The sequence below is a fragment of the Alexandromys fortis genome, unplaced genomic scaffold, assembly GCF_014885135.2.
Source record: "Alexandromys fortis isolate MF-2015 unplaced genomic scaffold, M_Fortis_MF-2015_v1.1 scaffold_295, whole genome shotgun sequence".
NCBI classification, from domain to species: domain Eukaryota; kingdom Metazoa; phylum Chordata; class Mammalia; order Rodentia; family Cricetidae; genus Alexandromys; species Alexandromys fortis.
This window is the reverse complement of record NW_026068169.1, coordinates 982,942-999,171: the sequence shown is the minus strand read 5'-3', so window position 1 is coordinate 999,171 and position 16,230 is coordinate 982,942. Positions and strand designations below refer to the sequence as shown.

The 16,230-nt window shown below is 40.0% G+C and overlaps 1 protein-coding gene across 5 annotated transcripts in view; it reads left to right on the top strand.

Annotated features, from left to right (window-relative positions):
• The first annotated feature begins 178 nt into the window (after positions 1-178).
• The window catches only part of Pfkfb1 (6-phosphofructo-2-kinase/fructose-2,6-biphosphatase 1), a 51,272-nt gene continuing 35,220 nt past the window's right edge, over positions 179-16,230 (top strand). For 3 of the 5 annotated variants that reach the window (XM_050128336.1, XM_050128337.1, XM_050128339.1), the window contains exon 1: positions 5,539-5,656. In XM_050128336.1, coding sequence (XP_049984293.1) covers positions 5,566-5,656 — 91 coding nt within the window. In that variant the 5' untranslated portion in view covers positions 5,539-5,565. Of the gene's footprint in view, positions 278-1,183; positions 1,314-5,538; positions 5,657-16,230 lie in introns of those variants that run through there. The other 2 variants (XM_050128340.1, XM_050128338.1) reach the window with 2 other exon arrangements.

Below are 16,230 nucleotides of genomic sequence, written 5' to 3'. Positions count from 1 at the left end.
AGCCTTATTTGGCTTGGTTCTCATAGCATGTAAAGGATGACACAGAGCACATACTTGCATTTGGCTCCATTTCTCAGATGAGCAAAATTGAGGCCTGGAAAATTTAAGCTTCAGAACAGTATTGTCTCCGTATGCAGTTGTGGTTTTCCCGTCTACATTGTGTCCTTTCATTCTTAGGATAAACCCGAAAAAGGCGCCGAAGCTAAGTAGAAGTTGAGTAAATTCGTCCCAGTCTCACAGAAGTGGTAGAGCCAAGATTTAAACCCTTCTTACTCAGGTAAACGATCGAGGGTTTTTTTTTTTTTGAGTTAAAATTTTCTGTCCACTCACCCCTGCATTTAGGTATTTTCCTGTAGGCACACCTACACTCTGTGGTCCATTCTGTCCTAGTATTTACCACAATGCAAACTCCCAATGATTTCTGTAGTCGCTAGATTGCCAACAGCCTGAATGCCGTGGCCATCTCTGACATAGCATCTATGGTAAGAGAATAGGTATTTAGTAGATGGTTATAAACAGGGCAATAGCAATGAGTTCTTGGCTTCTTTTTGAGCGCACAGAAACAATTAACAGGCATAGCCCAATTTCTAGGGGAAAATATTACTTCCCACCCGAATATTTTTCACTGAAAATGCTGCAGTTATTTGTGCTTGAGCACACATACCCTCAGAATTTCACAGCCTTACAGCCATCATCCTCTGTGGCTGCAGAAAGAGCCACAGTGGGCTGCTTTCCCACCCCCAGAGGACTTAAAGGTTACTAGTTATTGCCATCAGAAAATAGCTCTGTAATTAAGAAAAGACTGTGCCTTGAGCTTTTCCATGCTTTGGGAGTTGCTGGCTAAGGATTGAATCCCAAGAGTGGGTTAACTAGGACAAGGGAAATGAACATTTTTCTTCGTGTTGCCAGATTGCTTTCAAGCAACAGATTTTGCCCAGACTGCACCGAAGTCAGATAGGAAGCCCAGCCCCAAGGAAATCCAGTTCTTCCTCACCTCAATAGCTGATTTAATTTCCCCATTCTCCAGTGACTTGTTAATATTAGTACTGACCTTTGGGGCAAGGTGAACACATGGTTGGACCGAAGAGAAAAGGCTGTGGGTGGCTCGGGAACTTCTTTGGCAGCCACAGCAGCTAATATTTCAACACTGCACACACCCCTTAACAAGGGCGCTTCCTCAGCCTTCCCAGGAACCAACGAATGTCTCCGGGTTTCCTATTTGATGCCACCCACTGGACCTGCTTTGGGGGTCTGTAAATGCAGGAGAGCCATTGGATAATTAGCGATGGAAGAAAAAGCCTCTAAGAGAACAGGTAGGTGAGAAAAAAGGAAAAGTAGCTAGGTGTTTCACAGGTCAAAATCCTTGCTTCAGGCTCTTGGGAAGGTTTTCTTTGCAAAGGAATTTGATTGAGCTATATTAAAGGGTATGGGAGAGTTGGGAAAAGATGAAATGTAATTCTAATCTGTCGCTCACTATTTTAAAATCCAGTTGTACTTGACTTTGTAGGACACTAGCCTAAAGGGCAATCTTCTACTGTCTTTGAAATTTCAATTTTCATTTTATTTTCTTTCATTTTTGGAAACAGTGTCTAACTCTGTTTCCCATGCTGGCCCGAAACTTTATCCCAGACTGGCTGTGATTGTGTGATCCTCCCAGACTAGCTTCCAACTATGTAGTTTATTTTTTAATTCAGCGTACAATAGAAACTTTATCTCTGACCTGTCCTCTCGAGTATAAAGTGGGGTTGATTTGCTATGAAACTTTGATAAGTTCTTTAGTTTCTCTGGGTGTCAATAGGCACCTTACTAAAATATAAATTAAAGCCCCTAGCCTACTTCCCACAGAGGTCTGGCCTGATGATCAAGAAAAGGTGGGATTTGGGGAGGCAGAATACATAACTCTTTGGAGAGACACTTCGGGACTTTCATGCTGTGTCTGAGATTAGTGCTCTCAGACACAGATTATGGATGCCACATAAAAGCCACAACCCTCTAGTGCACTCCTTTCTGACTGACTATGGTCAATGAAGAGCCACTCCTATGACTAGAATGCAGTGAGCTTTGCTTACCAGATGTGATTCTGCAAACAGTGAGGGGCCAGGGTGGCTGCTGTTAGAGAAGTCCTGATCTGTGCTCATCCGTGAATCTGACCCATAAGCATGTGCTCAACCATCTGTCAGCGTTCTAGCCTGTAGCAAATGCATTCACAACCACACATTTCAACACTTGCCAAAACCAGACCCCATTTATTATTATTGTTGTTGTTGTTGTTGCTGTTTTGTTCTTCGAGACGGAGTTTCTTTGTGTAGCTTTCGAGCCTGTCCTGGTACTCACTCTGTAGACCAGGCTGGCCTCTAACTCACGGACACCCACCTGCCTCTGCCTCCCAAGTACTGGGAATAAAGGCATGTGCCACTACAACCTGGCTTTCCATTTATCATTTTATTGCCCATACGAACTGTTCTGATGCTTTAAATGATTTTCCTCTCCACACTCTGTACTTGGAGGTGGGAGCACTCTCCACAGGTCTTCAAAAGTCACATTTTATAGTTTTCTTCTCTAGAGATAGTCCCACTTTAAAATTTATGGTTCAACCTTTAACCTTGAGTGTAAATCTGATGCTGAGTAAACTCTGTCTATGACCAATACATTAAACCTTCTTAGAGGGAATTTTATAGTTTTATTTATTCTATTCCATCCCAAAGTTTTAAAACTTTCTTATATGTCCCTCTTTACCTCAGACAAATCGATGCCCCCCCCCCACATTCCCTGAAAGGTGTTATACCTACCATGGTGAACTGGGATTTCTTATCGCCGTATGTATCTCGTCTGCAGCAGAGAGATGTAGGCTGTAAACATAGTCACTGCACAACTGTCCTCCATGCCAGAGCCTGAGATGAATAGTTAGAAGATCACAGGGATTCGGGCCCCATTTTCAAGGAGCCCAAAGTCTAGTTAGGAAAAGAGAAAGCCTTGCTCACATAGAGATACATATGCAATATGAGAATCAAAGGCAAAGCCTCTCTCAAGGCTCCAAGGCTGACTTTCAGAGAAGGGAAACACCAAAACAGATCTTGACAAGCACGACAGAGCTCAATGACAATAGAAGATGCTCCAGGCTAAGCAAAAGCTTAAAGACAGGAAAATGCTGTTTCTGGGCCCTGTGAATCAGCCAGTGCAGTTAAACATGGGGTCTGAGGGATAGCAGACTGAATAGGTAGGTTGAGACAGACTTAGCAGAGGTTTGAATGCTAGTCTGGGGCATTTCTAGAAGGCTTGTTTTATTCTGTTTCTGGGCTGAGAATGGTGGAAAGTTTCATAGACAGGTTTAAATTAGATTATCAAACCCAGACCCTGACTTTTACCCTTTCAGATCTTGTCAGAGGCCTTCTAGCCACCTAGCTCAGATTTCTTGCTACTAAAATTATCTTCTTGATTCTTGGCAGTGTCATAAGGACAAATTTATAAACATAAAAGTTATGTTCATGTGATTGGCTAGATTACCTTGGACAAGCTGTCCCTTCCTCAGACCCATTTCCCTGTGTTTTTACTGTGGGTGTTTGAAAGGAACAAGTAAGGACATTTGAAACCACAGAGACTAGTAAGATCTTTAAAATAGACTTCCACTAGTTATGTGTCTTATTAGAGTTAAGAAACTTGTGTTTTATAAAGTCTGTTTCTAAGACTCTAGGGGTTCTCTGCTAATCTGAAAGACTTAGTTATTTTTTAATTTTAAATTGACACCTAATTATACATACTTGTGTGCTACTGTATGTTTTAATACGTGCATATAATGTGCAATGATTAATTGGGATAGGTATAACCTCAAATATTTATCGTTTCTCCTCTCTACTAGGTTTCTTTATGTATATCAGTATGTTGGCTCTTTACTAGCCCTGAAGGTTAGTAAGGCACTACTTTCCTTCCCTATATACCAAATGAAAGAGCAAAACAAAGCAAAAAACAGCTAAGTCTCTGAAAAGTTAGCCTTCTGCCCAGTTTCTTAGATCCAGCAATGGGGCAAAGTGAGTTTCCACCCAGGCAGTGTGGCTTCATACTCCATGTTCTTAACTGTTGGGATCCACTGCCACAGTAGGTGCATTGTCATAGGTAGACTTTGGTATTGAAAGTCTTATATGATGTAGACACAGCAACTGGAGGGAATCTAACCCTTGAATAGAAGAAAGTTCTGAGAAGATATTTTAGGAAGCTTCTTAAAAGGCAGAGTGGAGCTGGGAGCATTTGAGGGCAGGGCCTGGAGATTTCTTTTCCTGAGAGACTGCCCTTGCGTAGTCCAGCTCAGTGGAAGAAAGTTGAGCTTCCTAATACCCAATCACTGGAGGTTTGTTGGGGGTGGGAAGGTTACAGAGAATGGAGTAAAAGGGCACTTGGACATCTTCCAGGCGAGCTGTGCAGTTGCATGAATTCTACAGATAAAAGTCTCAAAATAACCAGGGAATGGCAAGAAGAGTGGGGACAAGTAAAGGGGAGGCATCTGGATGAGGTGGCTCTGGCATGTGAAATTGTGCTGTTTAGATATAGGTCATTGTCTCTTGCCCCTCATGCATACTTTGTTCAGTGCAGTTTCCACTCTCCTAAGCCCCCATCCCAACAACTTGGCATGATGAGCTTTAGCTGGGGTTTGGATTAGATTGTGATGCCGTTATTGCTGGGTCATCTCATAGCATTGGCAGCCATGTGAACTGCGCTTACATATCGGCTCTCTGCCCAGCAATGGCTGCATTCACTCCTATTCCCAAGGTGTCAGATTTACTTGATTTATTTAACCTTGGCTGGAGAGAGTATAAAGTTGATCAGATAGTGCCAATCTCTTTGAGGAGCCCCGGACAGCTCATTTTAAGAGGGAGAGGTCTTGTGGAGAGGCAGGCAGCAAACTCCAGGGAAGGACAATTTTTGCAATGCCTTGTTGAGTAGGATGAGCAGTGAGGTAGTGAAAGTCTACTTCCAGTTTGGATCTTAAATTGCTAGCTCAAAACATTGCATTTTGAATTAGGGCCATTATGTTTGTGGTTTTGTTTTGAGGGTTCATGTAATTCTGGTGTGAATCTCTATCTGTGTTGGAGCTTCACATTGTAATTAGGCCTGCTTTTTATTTCAAGGCTGAGACCTATCTCCATTACCTTTGTCATGCCACACCATACAGGATGTAAGCACATGATCTTTGGGTTTTTTATTTGCATACTCTACTAGTCCTGTCTTCATTGGCGGGAAGTAACTGGTCAGACCTGGGCTGTCTTGCTGGCTCCCCTCCTAGCTGGGCTCCAACTTATCTTCTATGTACATAGCTCTTAGAGTTCAGAGGCCTCTGCTGACTTCTGCCTAGCCTCTGGCTTTCAGCACCCACGTCCCAACTTGTACATACAGGAGCAGAAGGAAAAGAGGGAGCTGGAGATAGTCTTTGAGAGCCTCAGAAACCCAGTGATTTCCCTGGCCCAGCCCTGCCCACCTACTGCTGTGGCCGCGACATCAGAAAGGACAGCTAGGAACATAGGTAGTGAGGTCCAATACCTTGTCGTCAGTGCTGTCATTGCTGCAACATCTAAGATGTCTCAAGAGATGGGAGAACTCACTCAAACCAGGTTACAGAAGATCTGGATTCCACACAGCAGCAGCAGGCTTCAACGGCGAAGGGGCTGTAAGTGGGGTTTACATTTGTGGGTGGTGGTGGTAGGGGGTCTAGAAAAATAAACGGTGCTCTCTGTCCACTCCTGCCCTCACATAGTTGGAATAGATGAACATAACAAGAGGCTAATATGAGGAAGGGTCAGGAATCAAGAAAGAAAGGCGGGCAGAGAACATAAAGAATGAAGATTAGGGGGAGGGAGGTGGGAAAAAATGAAGATTAGATAAAGAGCACCTAAACTATAGGTACCCCAGACTGAGGGCTTTCCCCCTTGAATTGGGAGCTTGTTTGGAATGCTTCTTTCTAGAATGTGAAGGTTCTAGTATAGTACTATTCAGAATATTTTAGTTTGACTTCTTTTATGAAGGATCTGGAAATGGATTTTGTTTAATTTATGCCAGGGTGAAATAAGGTGATGGTTCCTGGCATCGTGTCTTGGAGGATAGGTGCTGAGTCCACAACACTACCATGTCAGCATTGCCCTTCTGCTTTCACCGTCCTTTTAAAAATAAGTCTGTACCTGCCTGGGCTGGGGAAGACTAAGTACTGGGCTCCTGTATGCCTTCCTGGCCTTGACATTTATAGATAGCCTTGCTTTTCTGAGGAGCTCAGGGAAAAAGACAGTATCACCAAGCCAAGTCTACTGGTGTATTATTCAACTTGAAATTTTAAGGAACAGGCTGAGGGAAAGTAAGCAAAGCTTGGAAATAGGCTTTGAAACTGAAGTATGCCATTTCTCATAGATAACCGAGATACTTGTGCAACCAGTTGTTTCCAGCCCAGCTTGAGAGTGCAGAAGGGGGCTAGAGATAAGACATCTGTGAACTGCAGGATTCAGACAGCTCAAGCAGCTGCGGAGGAAGCTACTAGACCCAATGTTAGACGACAGTAGTCCTAAGGCATACTGTGGGTATTACTTCATCATAGCTGTTCCAGGAAGACGTACAATATTAGATTAGTGCATAGGATGCAGGATATGTATAGAAGAAGCAGAATGGAGGATAAAACCCAATGTCATGTTCTCCATTGTTATCTTCATCAGCAATTCTAATTACTCATCTGGAAATATAGGAGTTTGTATAAGACAGAAGCTCATTCCACCCTTACCTGTCCAACGACTCTTGATCCTCTTGGGTTTAGCTGACAAGCAGTGAAACCATTCTGCATAGCTAGATAGGTCTTCCAGAGTGAAACCCCTTATATTCCTGAGAAATCTGACCAATACTCAGGAGGCAGATTCAGGAGGATTCCTGTAAGTTTGAGAGCTAATCTTAGCTATACTCTAAGTTCTCAACCAGCTAGAGCTGTATCTCAAAAACTCTATCTCAAAAACAATACAAGAACAAACCCTGCACAAAACAGAAAAATATATGTTTATTTTAATTCTGAGCACCATATTCCTTAATTGTTCATAAGAGTAATACTTACCAGATGCAAGGCTGTGTAGCTTTGAGTCCCACCTCCTGTCTTTGTTAATGTAGACAAGCCTCTTTTTGCTTCTGTTGCCTCACCTGTGAACTGATAGTGATAGCAGTGCTGTTGCAAAGCTGAGATGAGCTGAAATGGGTGATGTACTTAGAAGAATGCCCAGCACAGTGCATGCACTCAGGAAATGTTATAAACAAAAACATGGTCGCCTCCTCTTATTCACCATCATACCCAGTGTGAAGTCCTGAGCCTGGCCCAGGACAGATGCTCTGTCAATGATCACTTGGCTTTTTACTTTTACTTTTACCATCACTGTTTTCACAACACTCCTTAATGATTAACTGAATTTTGTGGCCAGGGCCTTTGGCAATGTCTGTCTTTCCTCCCAGGCTAGGTAGGCAGGTATTGACCTGAGAAAGGTTTGACTCTCTTTGCTTATAGCATCCTCTTTGGAGTATAGAATCAATCATTTTGTTCTGACTATTAAATGTAGAAGCATGTATAAAGTGCTTGGATAGCTGCACTTTCTTACTCAATATTATATGTATACGAGCCACTCATATTTTGTGTGTATTCATAGCTTGTACTTGCGGTGTACTATTATATTTTATGACTATCTTGTGGTTTATCTATCTTACTACTGATGAGCATTAGGTAATTTTTAAATTTTAGCTTTAAACAGTAGTGCAGTGAACATTTATTTTGGTAGAGTAAACTTCCATCTTGCCCTTCTTATGGAATATCTTGACTATTCTTGGCCAACTGCTCTTCCCCATAAATTGTGGAATCGTCTTTTCAAGTTATACACACAGAGAGGCAATATTTGAAGGATTTGATTAGAATTACACTCAATCTATAAATCAATGTGGGGAGAATAACCATCTTGTGTTATTTAATTTTCCTTAAACATGATATATCTCTTGAAAAATTTTGACTTTTTTCATGTTATTTGGAGTGATGTTTTATTATTTTTTCTAGGAAGGGTTTGCACATCATTTTAAGGAGTTTTTCTTGTTTATTTTTATTGTTAGTATAAACAGTACTTTTGTAAAAAGTTGTGTTTTATAGTAGTATATGGTGAATTTAAAATTGACGAACCGGCTGGGCGGTGGTGGCCCACTTCTTTAATCTCAGCACTTGGGAAGCAGAGGCAGGCTGATCTCTGTGAGTCTGAAGCCAGCCTGGTGTACAAGAGCAAGTTCCAGGACAGGCTCCAAAGCTACACAGAGAAAACCTGTCTCAAAAAAAAAAAAAATTGGCAGACCTACTAGACTTGCTTATTAGCTTTGGCAATTTGTATACAAATTACAGCTTTCATTTCTCCGCAGCAATCCTTATCCTTGTGATTCTTAAATATCTTTTTTTCTTATGTTAATGCTTGTATTTTCTTATATTAATTGCTAAGAGCCCACCTCTAAAACAAATAAACACACACATAATACAATGTAGTTTTTTAAAAATATGTTAATAATGAACATTCATATCTTGATATTGCTTTTAAAGAGACTGTTTTTGAAAGTTTGACCATGGAATAATTGAATGTATATTTTTTGGCAGATACCTCTTAAGAAGGTATCTCATTATTTCTAATGACATAGTGAGTTGATGTTGAAATTTATGAGATGTATTTTCTGTGTCTGTTGAAATACAGCATGATTATTTTAATTTTAGCTTTTTTGTGCTGCATGGTTTTTCTTATTATGAACTAATTTTGAAGTCCTGGGACCTAAAAGTACTTCTAAATTCAGTTCACCAAAATTTTGTTCAGTACTTTCATATTTTCTTCAGGAGAGAGTCTATTCTCATGTTGTCATTTTCTGGTTTTGGTGTCAAGGTTATACTAACATCATGCAGTGAGATGAGAACTATTTTCTTTCGTTCCATCTCTGACAGGGTTTGTCCCAGAACTGTCTGTTCCTCAAATATTTGGCAGTACTTCCAGATCAAACAGTCTAGTCCTAGTGGGTCTTTTAAACCTTTTAACTATTATAGTTTCTTTGAAAGTTATGAAGTTTGTTTTGTTTCCTGCTTGTACTTGTATTAATACTTACTGTTATGATTTTCTTAGAATTTTCTATTTCACAAGTTTTCAAGTTTATTTAAAGTTTGTATGTATTTAAAAGAAAATGTCTGTTTTTTTGTTATATGTTCCTTTTCTAAGATTCATTTATTTTTTATTGAAAACTTTCACAGAACAGATTCTCTAACAACATTGTTTTATTGTACCTTTGTTTTTTTTCTCTCTTAACAAATCTTGTGAACAGTTTATAAGTTGTATGGTTCTTTTTAAAATTAAAAAAAATTAGCTTTGGACTTTGTTTCTTTAAGCTTCATTTTTTGTTTGTTCTTCCTTTTCCTTTACTTTTTGTTTAATTTGCTTTCAAGTAACTATTCATGTCTTGCTCTCTTTGAATATTTTTTTAACTAACAGATTTAGATGGTCATCTCATTTATTTTCAGGCTTTTTTCTTTTCTGATCTACAATTGGTCTACTAAACCTGGCTTGTGTTGTCTGTATGCATAGGTCTTTTAGACCATTTGATAATTAGGTACTGCCATACATTTGCAAAATCTATCACTTACCCAGTTACCCCCCTTGCCTTAATGTCTATTCCAGCACTGCTAGGACTCTCCTGACTGTCGTGTAGCAGCTAAGAGGTTAATTCTTGGAGCAGCCGGACACCTCTTCTACTTAGTGCCAGCCCTTGAGCCAGCTTCTGTTTAGATAGGTCATTGCCATTGCCATATCCACTCAAATTCCATTCCTGCCAGAAAACAAACTTTGTATGATCCCAGGGCCTTGATATATGCTTTATGTAGCATTTGGTGACTATTCTCTGAGCACTTGAAAAGATTGTATATTTTACCTTCGTGTTGTGTTTATCTTAGGTTTTGTTTGTTAATATCTTGCTTGTTAATATGGTTGAAGTGTACCAATATTCTACTGGTGTTTGGGCTGCCTATCATTGTGGATAATTGGTCAAAGTCTCCTAATAATTTGCCAATTTGTCAGCTTGTTATAAATAAATTTAGATAGTTACAAATAAATTTAGACTGCTGGTTAAGATTCAAACCTGGGGCAAGGAGCTGAAGTGCCTATTTAACATATCAAAGCTGGACCTGACAGCCAGGTTCTCCCAGCATCCCTCAGTCCCTACCTGTTTCTGAATATGACTGGCATACCTCGCCCTCTGCCCTGAACTCTCTGGCCCAGGGTCTGGACTGCCCTTCCCCCAGAGGCTGTATATTTGATTACCTGCCCTTTTGTACCTTTGGCCTCCTGGCTTCTGCACCTCATTCCCCCCTTTTTTCTCTCCCTGCCTTTCCTCTTCTCCCCACAAGGCCCAACTCAGTCTGGTTATGGTCCCTCTGGACTTTCCCTGATGTCCCTCTCTCTGACTATGCTCTCTCACATATCTCTATAATAAACTTTCTTCTCCATCATTCCTGGGAGCAGTCATGTCCTTTCCTTTTTATTTCTTTTTTCACTGCTCTATCTTTGGGAATATCAAATAGTTATTGTCATATTGCCCTATAATCTTATTTTCCTGTGATATTAATATACATACACTCAGTTGTATTAAGTTTAATGTTTGCCTGATAATTTTTCTTTTTTTATTTACAAATATAGATTTATAATATTTTTTGAAGAATTGTGAAATGTTAATTTTTATTTTGATATTTCATTCAGAATCAATGTAAGTATTTCTATTAGAAAAATAAAAATAAAGCATTTTTTGTTTATTTGTTTTTACAAAATGTTTAACCATACATAATTTGGATACTATGCAGTCTTTTTTATTTTTATTTTTTTTATTTTTCCATTCAATTATTTACACTTCCTTTCCTCCTCCCAATCCCCTCCTGTTCCCACATACCCCCTCCTCCCTCTCCCGCCCTGCTTGAGAGAATGCAGGGAACCCTGCCCTGTGGGGAAGTCCAAGGCCCTCCTCCCTACATCCAGGCCTAGGGAGCTGTGAATCCATATAGACTAGGGTCCCAAAAAGCCAGAACATGCAGTAGAAATGAGTCCCAGTGCCTTTATCAATGGCTTCTCAGTCAGCTCCCATTGTCAGCCACAATCAGAGAGTCCGGTTTGATCCCATGCTCATTCAGTCCCAGTCCAGCTGGATTTGGTGAGCTCCCATTAGAACAGGCACACAACCTCAGTTTTCTATTTCTATCCATTTCCCTGCAAATTTCATGATGTCATTTTTTTTAAAAGTGTGAGTGATATGCCATTGTGTAAACTTTTGACATCTTCATGTTCTTCTTTGACATTTTCTGTTCTGTTGAGGAATATCTAAGTTGTTTGAAATTTCTGGCTGTTATGAATAGAGCAGCAATGAACATGGCTGAGCAAGTACGCTTGTGGTAGGATGAAGCATCCTTTGGGTAGTGTGAATGTAACTGACCCCCATAAGCTGATAGGGAGTGGCCTGTGGTAGTGTGAATGTAACTGGCCCCCATAAGCTGATAGGGAGTGGCCCTATTAGAAGGTGTGGCTTTGTTGGAGTAGGTATGGCCTTGAAAGAAGTATGTCACTGTGAGTGTGGGTTTTTAGATCTCCTATGCTCAAGCTACATCCATAGTGGTTATATGATTTTGCACTCGCACGAGGAATGTATGACTGATCCTCATGCTTCACATCCTCTCCAGAACGAGCTATCATTTGCATTATTGATCTTAGCCATTCTGACAGGTATAAGATGAAATCTCAAAGTAGTTTTGATTTGCATTTATCTGATGGCTAAGGATGTTGAACATTTAAGTATTTCTCAGCCATTTGAGTTTCCTCTATTGAGAGTTCTCTATTTAGATCTGTTACCCATTTTTTAATTTATTCTTCTCTCATATATTATATCCTACCTGCAGTTTCCCCTTCCTAATCATCCCCTGTCTTCCATCCATTCTTCCTCCATTTCCCTTCAGAAAAGGGCAGGCATCCCAAGGATATCAACCAAGCATGACATATCAAGTTGCAGTAGGTAGGACTAAGTACCTCCATTCATATTAAGGCTGAGCAAGGAAATACCATATGAGGCAAAGGTTCACAAAAGCATTTTAGTTTCACGAAGTCCATTTATTAATTGTTGGTCTTATTGCCTGTGCTTACTTCCTGTTCAGAAAGTCTTTTCCTGTGGCAACGAATTCAAGACTATTCTCTACTTTCTCTTCTATCAGGTTCAGTATATCTGGTTTTATGAGATTTTTTACCCGTTTGGAGTTTGTTTTGTGGAGGGTGGTAGATACAGATCTATTTGCATTCTTCTATATGCTGACATACAGTCTGACCAGGACTATATGTTGAAGATGCTGTCTTTTTTCCAGTGTGTATTTCTGACTCCTTTATCAAAAATCAGTTGTCCATATATCTGGTCTTCAACTTGATTCCATTTATTAACATGTCTGTTCTTATGCCAGCACCATGCTGTTTTTTTTTTTTTTTTTTTTTTTTCTTTGGATTTTTCGAGACAGGGTTTCTCCGTAGCTTTTTGGTTCCTGTCCTGGAACTAGCTCTTGTAGACCAGGCTGGCCTCGAACTCACAGAGATCCGCCTGCCTCTGCCTCCTGAGTGCTGGGATTAAAGGCTTGCGCCACCACCGCCTGGCTACCATGCTGTTTTTTATTACCATAGCTTTCTAGTTCAACTTGAAATCAGGGATGGTGATAACAGCAGCAGTTTCGTTTTGTTTTGTTGTTTTATTTTAAATTCAGGATTATTTTAGCTATCCTCGGTTTTTTGTTTTTCCATATGAAGTTGAGTATTGTCCTTTCCTGGTCTGTAAAGAATTGTGTTGGAATTTTGATGGGGATTGCACCAAATTTGTATATTGTTTTGGGTAGGATGGGTGTTTTTACTATGTTATTCCTGTGACATGATCATGAGAGATCTTTCCATATTTTGATATCTTCTGCAATTTCTTTCTTCACTGACTTGCAGTTTTCATCATGGAAGTCTTTTGCTTGCTTGGTTAGAGTTTTTGTGTTTCAATAAAATGTTCTGTACACATCTCTTATATCCATTTTATTTATGATGTCAGTTAGTTTCAGCATATCTATGCCTTATGTTTTGTCTAGATGACCTATCTATTGCCATGGGTGGAATATTGACGTCTCCCACTGTCTGTGTGTGAGCATCAATATATGATGTTAGGCGCAGATGTGTTTCTTTTTCAAACTTGGGTGACCTTGTGTTTGGTTTGCATAGTTCTTAAGAATTGCAGTGTCAGCCGGGCGGTGGGGCGGTGGTGGCGCACACCTTTAATCCCAGCACTTGGGAGGCAGAGGCAGGCGGATCTCTGTGAGTTTGAGACCAGCCTGATCTACAAGAGCTAGTTCCAGGACAGGCTCCAAAGCCACAGAGAAACCCTGTCTCGAAAAAACAAACAAACAAAAAAAAAAGAATTGCAGTGTTGCAGTGTCCTATAGGTAGATTTTTTTCCTTTGATTAGTATATACTGTGTTTCCCTATCTCTTTAGATTGATATTGTTTTGAAGTCTCTTTTGTCAGATATTAAAATGCCTACAGCAGCTTGTTTATTAGGTCCATTTGCTTGGAATATATTTTTCCAATCCTTTGCCATGAAGTGATGTCTGTCCTTGATATTAAGATGTGTTTCTTTGATGCAGCCGAAGGATGGACCTATTTTCACATCTATTCTGGCAGTCTGTGTCATTTTACTAGGAAATTGAGATCATTGGTGCTAAGAGATATCATTGACCAATAATTTTTTATTTATTTCTGTTATTTGGGGTGGGGGTGATGGGGGTGGGGGTGCTGGTGGTGTGTGTGTGTTCACATGCTTCCTCTCTTTTGATTTGCTGATCTGGGATTATTTATTACATCTGTCTTCTTGGATGAAGTTACCCTCTTAGGTTGAAGTTTACCTTCGAGCATCTTCTATAGAATTTGTAGATAGATACTGCTTAAATTTTTTTATGAATTTTTTTATTTTCTACATCTATGGTGACTAGAAGTTTTCCTGGGTGTAATAGTCTAGACTCTCATCTGTGGTCTCTTAGAGTCTGCAGAATATCTTTTTAGGCCCTTCTGGCTTTTAAAGTCTACACTGAAATGTCAGGTGTAATTCTAATAGATCTGCTTTTATATGTTACTTGGTCTTTTTCACTTGTAGCTTTTAATATTCTTTCTTTGTTCTGTACATTTAATGTTTTGATTGTTTTGTTCTGAAGGAACTTCCTTTTCTGACCCAATCTATTTGGTGTTCTGCATACTGTATTTACTTTTATAGAAAACTCCATCTGTAGGTTAGGGGAATTTTCTTCCATGATTTTGTTGAAAATATTTTCTGTGCCTTTGACCTGAATCTCTTCTCCTTTCTCTTTTCTGTTATTCTTAGTTGTGTGTGTGTGTGTGTGTGTGTGTGTGTGTGTGTGTGTGTCCCAGATTCTCTGGATGTTTTGTGCTAAGATGGTTTTTATATTTTACTTCTTTGACCGAGGTATCCATTTCTTATATCATGTCTTTAGTGCCCCAGATTCTCTCTTCCATGTCTTCTATTCTGTTGGTGGGTGAAGCTTGCCTTTATGGTTTCTGTTTGAGCACATAAAATTTTCTTTTCCAGATTTCCTCCAGCTTGGGTTTTCTTTATTGATTCTATTTTCCACTTTAAGGTCTTGGACAATTTTATTAATTTTCTTCCACTGCTTGTGTTTTCATTGGTTTCTTTAGGGGATTTACTCCTTCCCTCTTTAAAACCTCTATAATGTGTATAAAGGCTGTTTTAAGGTCTTTTACTTGTGCTCCAACTATGTTGGAATACTCTACTGTGGTAGGATTGCTGGGCTTTAATGGAGAAGACATATTGTTTCGGCTGTTCTTGATTGTATTTTTATGCTGTGTCTAGGCATCTGCGATTAGAAAGATTGTAATTTTGGATGCTGATATCTGTTCTTGTCCTTGTTGATGGGTGTTTTGTTCCTTGTTTTCTGATTCCCTCTCTTGTTCATTGGAGAGTCTGGCAGCTGTGTGGTGCCTGTAGGAAAAATCTTCTGGGGTCCTGATAGGTGTTGGCACTGGGGGTTCCAGGTAAAATGTGTTTCTGTGTATTAGGACCTATGACTTAGGAATGGGCATGGGCTGAGGTGGTGGAGTATCTTCTAAATAGAGAGAAAAGCAGGGTGCTCCACTAAGATCTGTTTAGTAAGTCCCCTGGGAATGAGTGTAGAGAGGCCCCAGTAGAGAGGATCTGCTCTAGAGCTGGGGATGAGACTGGGGGATTGGATTTGGAGGAATGGAGGGAGAGGTGAAGATCTGCTGTCAACCTACCTGCTTCCATGGTCAGAGTGACCTGTGGGTTCCCAAAGGGTACCTGCTGGATTCTTTGTAATTCTTTGGTAGGCTTGAAGCCTTGTAGTCTTTCCTCATTGTGCCTTGGCAGGTTTATTGTTATCATTGTTCAGCTCATATTTATTCAGTCATGCTGGTGAGACTTCATGAGTATACCACCTGAAATTACTAGGAGACACAATCTCACTGCAAACCACAGATTCTCTGGCTGTTATATTCATTCTGCTTGCAATGTTTCTGTTCCTCATTGTTTCCTGAGCCTTGGGTGTAGCAGTATTCATTGGGACTGGGCTCTATAACTCTGCATTTTGATTGGTTGTGGTTTTCAGTAGTGGTGTCAGTATGTTGCAAAGAGAAGTTTCCTTGATGAAGAGAGAGGACTGTACTTATATGTGAGTATAAGGACAAGTGTTTAGATTATTTTTAGAGATTATGCTGGTTTAGTAAATCAGTGGTAGATAGCTATCTCATCATGTGTGATTACAGTTCAAATAAAGCATTTAACACAATAGTCATAGCCGGTTTAAATCCCTAGTCTGAGAATTCCAGCACCCACGTCATAACTAAGTCTGTTTCTGATGCTTTCTCTCTTCAGACTTTTTGCTTGGTCTTGATTCTTCCCCCTTTGTGATGCTCCCAACAGACAGTACATCTCTTGTATCTCATAAAGATACATTTCACTACTATTTCATCTTGGATTTTTTTAGATTTCTTTAAGCATTTTATGTGTATGAGTGCTTTGCTGCATGTGTATGTGCTTGTGGAGGTCAGCAAAGGTGAGCAAAAGATAACAGATTCCCGGGAACTGGAATTACATACAGGTGGTTTTCAGCTGACACATGGT